Source organism: Coptis chinensis, chromosome 5 (genome assembly GCF_015680905.1).
Source record: "Coptis chinensis isolate HL-2020 chromosome 5, ASM1568090v1, whole genome shotgun sequence".
Lineage (NCBI taxonomy): Eukaryota > Viridiplantae > Streptophyta > Magnoliopsida > Ranunculales > Ranunculaceae > Coptis > Coptis chinensis.
Window position 1 is genome coordinate 43,361,061 of NC_141460.1, and position 3,546 is coordinate 43,364,606.

General features: G+C 40.6%; 2 protein-coding genes across 2 annotated transcripts; both read right to left on the minus strand.

Annotated features, from left to right (window-relative positions):
• Window positions 1-449: 449 nt before the first annotated feature.
• LOC147497589 (uncharacterized) lies at window positions 450-905 on the minus strand. Its single transcript, XM_086562934.1, has one exon. It carries the CDS (start codon window positions 903-905, stop codon window positions 450-452), a length of 456 nt encoding a protein of 151 aa, XP_086419060.1.
• Window positions 906-2,221: 1,316 nt separating this feature from the next.
• Window positions 2,222-2,980, minus strand: LOC147497590 (uncharacterized). The gene has a single exon (XM_086562935.1). The coding sequence runs from the start codon at window positions 2,978-2,980 to the stop codon at window positions 2,222-2,224; it is 759 nt and encodes a 252-aa protein (XP_086419061.1).
• Window positions 2,981-3,546: the final 566 nt, after the last annotated feature.

The window sequence follows — 3,546 nt, forward strand, 5'->3', positions numbered from 1 at the left end:
GTTAAAGCCCTTAGAACTTCAGATGCCACTGACTTCCCCCTACATAGTTGCATAAGGTAATACCACTCATTATGTGAGGATCTCACTCTATCAAGTAACCCCATTGCTTTCTTGAACTCTTGCCAGACAACTTTCGAGTAATGGCAATCAAAAAACAGGTGAGTAGAACTTTTTTCTTGTACATTACACAAACAACACTTCAAAACCCTTATCACTTTCTTGGCCATCAATCTATTTTGGGTGGGAAGTGACCCAGTAAATAACTACCATACCGTGAAAAAATGCTTGGGTACTGAGAGCTTTCCCCAAACAATCTTGAACAATTTAACCTTGCTCCTCACATTCTTTAGAGCAGCATATGCAGAGGAAAGATCGAACTTACCAGAACTTGAGAGAGTCCAAATTATTTTGTCTTTTGGCAAGTACGAATTAATCTCTGTATCCATGATCTACTGTTTAGCTTCACAATCAGGGAGATCAGTAATGCTCCTGCCCCATCCTCCATTCACAATCACTGAAGGAACTGAAGCATTCTCTGGCACGTGGGTTAGCACTGCTTTTGCTTGGGCATTCAAACTTAGAGGACTTAAGCACCAAGGGTCATGCCAGAAACTGGTGTTATGTCCATCAGCTATACTATATCTCACATATTTCCAAGCCGTTTCTCTATGCTTTAGTATCCCTCTCCACACCCATGAACAATCTTTTGGCATCTTCATGGTCCAAAAATGTTTGTTCTTGACATGATTCTCCCATGACCACTTGACCCATAAACAATCAGTTTTTTGGGACAGTTTCATCACTAGTCCACAATAGGCAGGTTGGTTCCAAACCCTTGGGTCTACCAATCCTAGTCCTCCATGCTCTTTGGCTAGTCTCAGGGTTGAATGACTTGCATGATGCATTTTTTTCTCCATCTTGGGACCAGACCAAATGAATTTGTTGCAAATCTTTAATACTTTATCTAGCACTATTTTTGGAAGCACAAATGTCTTAGCCCAATAAGTCTGAAAAGATGTGAGTACAGAGTTGACAAGTTGCACTCTACCTACTCTACTCAACTCCTTATTCATCCAGTTTGAAATTCTCCTTGTAATCTTTTCAATGAGTGCTTCTCTGATACCTAGTCTGCTTGTAGTGAGTGGCAATCCCAGATAAGTGACTGGGGGGTGACTAGAGAAATACTCATGGCTTCTGCTAGTTCTTGTCCTTCTTCTATAGTCATACTCCCCATGAGAAGAGTATTCTTGTCATTACTCAAGTGCAACCCTATAGCCTGGGCGAAGGATTCCAGAATATCCTTGATTGCCATTTTAGACTCCATGTTACCTTTACAGAAGAGAAGGACATCATCCGCAAAACATATATGTGAGATGGCCAGCTTTTTACATTTAGAGTGAACAGAGATCCTTTTGGACTAAGTGCCCTGTAGGAGTAGAGCACTCAACACTTCCATAACAAGAACGAAGAGATATGGGGACACTGGATCACCCTGTCTGAGGCCTCATTTCCCTTTGAAATTGCCTTCAGTTGTCCCAATTATCATCATAGAGAAGTGAGGAGAAGCATAACACATCTTTAACCAATCAATGAATAGAATAGGGAATTTGAACTTGTGGAGTATGGCTTCCAGAGCTTGCCATGAAACAGAATAATATGCCTTCTGGATATCAAGTTTGATGGCACATCTTTTTTGACCTGTCTTTCTAGAGTACCCCCTGAGGAGTTCATGGGCCAGCAGAAGGTTGTCTTGAATTGCCCTCCCAGGTACAAAAGCAGATTGAGCACCCGATATCAGTGATGAGATGCAAGTTTTCATCCTATTTGTTAGAACTTTGGATACACACTTATACAGAATATTACAACATGCTATAGGTCTAAAAGAGGCAACATGAGAAGCATTTTTCATCTTAGGAATAAGACAAAGAAACATAGAGTTAATACCTCCTGGGATCTGCTTATGGTTAAAGATGTACTTGATGACTTTTATGAGATCAGCTCCAATAATATCCCAGCTAGACTTATAAAAAAAAGGCATTAACCCATTAGGGCCTGGTGCCTTATTATCATCCATAGCGAACAATGCTTCTTTAATCTCCATGTCACTGATAAGCGCTACTATTAACTGACTAGATTATGGGGTTAACTCTGTTACCTAAAGACCATTAAGGAACTCGGGTTCACATCTAGCATTTGATTCCACTCCTATGATCTCAGAGTATTAATTTAGGAAAGCAGCAACTACTTGTTCTTGTCCTTCTCTCACTACCCCTTGTGCATCTATTATACTCCACACTTGGTTTCTAGTATTCTTTTCCTTTAAAGAATTGAAGAAATACTTACTGCATTTATCACCAAAGCACATCCAGTCTATGTCAGTATTGTGATATAATTCTGCTTCCTCTAGCTTAAGTAACTTACAGAGTTTCCCCCTTGTTACATACTCATGTGCACTTAGTGACTGGTCCAGTGGATCTTTCTGGAGCTTCTCTTGAATGTCCTGCAGTTCAAGTTTTGTGGCCTCAACAATTCTCTGGATATCATTGCAGAAGTGTCTTGCCCATCCTTTGAACACCCTTTTCAGGGTTTTAAGTTTACTAGTAAACATGTAAGGCGGACTCCCATGATTTGCAATATCCCAACACTCACGAAGAGAGGGAACAAAATCTTGATTCAGCACCCAGCTATTACAGAATTTGAAGGGAGGGTGCTTTCTGACTGAGTTCATGAAGATCAAAACAATAGGGCTATGATCAGACAACCCCTGGTTTAGGAATTCAACCCTTGTTGTGAAGTTCATTGAGGACCAGGCAGCATTTACGAGACACCTATCAATTTTAGACCACTTCCTGATATTGTCTCCTCCACTATTCCATGTATAGAAACACCCAGTGGCTGTATGATCAAACAGCCCTGCTACGTTTAAGCAACTAGCAAACAGAATTGTTTCTCTAGGGTGTACAACTCTATCCCCAACCATTTCATGTGAGTACAATACGTTATTAAAATCACCCATGACACACCATGCTCTGTGGACTCCTACACTTATAGGCTTTAACTTATCCCACAGAGTAAGCCTCTTATGGCTCTTATTACTAGCATACACAACAGATAAATGGAAGGAGAAGCCATGCCATTACTAGCCATCCACTTCCTTCTGTATGTCCAAAATACCTGTATCCCATGTGATCCAGACCCTACCATACTCATCACTTGAGTAGTTGTGAATTGCCTCGCATGAAGGGCATGTCATGCCTGTAGTACTATTAAACTTATACATTCTAATCTTTGTTTCTAAAAAACTCATACAACTGATCTTATTCTCAGCCACAAACCTCTGCATACTTCTAGCCTTCATGGGGTCATTTAATCCCCTTATATTCCAGCTACATATTTTTAACATTGACATTTAAGCAATCAATGTCCTCTCCTCCTACCCTGCCCTTTGGGTCTGCCCCTCCCTCTCTTCGCTGATGCATTTTGGTTTTCTATATTGTTCTTCTTTTGAGCTCTCATTTGGACTGGAGAGTTCACCATATTCACTAA

Excerpts from the sequence above, each read along its gene's own strand:
- LOC147497589 (XM_086562934.1), bottom strand. The coding sequence starts at position 905 with ATGCATCATGCAAGTCATTCAACCCTGAGACTAGCCAAAGAGCATGGA.
- LOC147497590 (XM_086562935.1), bottom strand. The coding sequence starts at position 2,980 with ATGGTTGGGGATAGAGTTGTACACCCTAGAGAAACAATTCTGTTTGCT.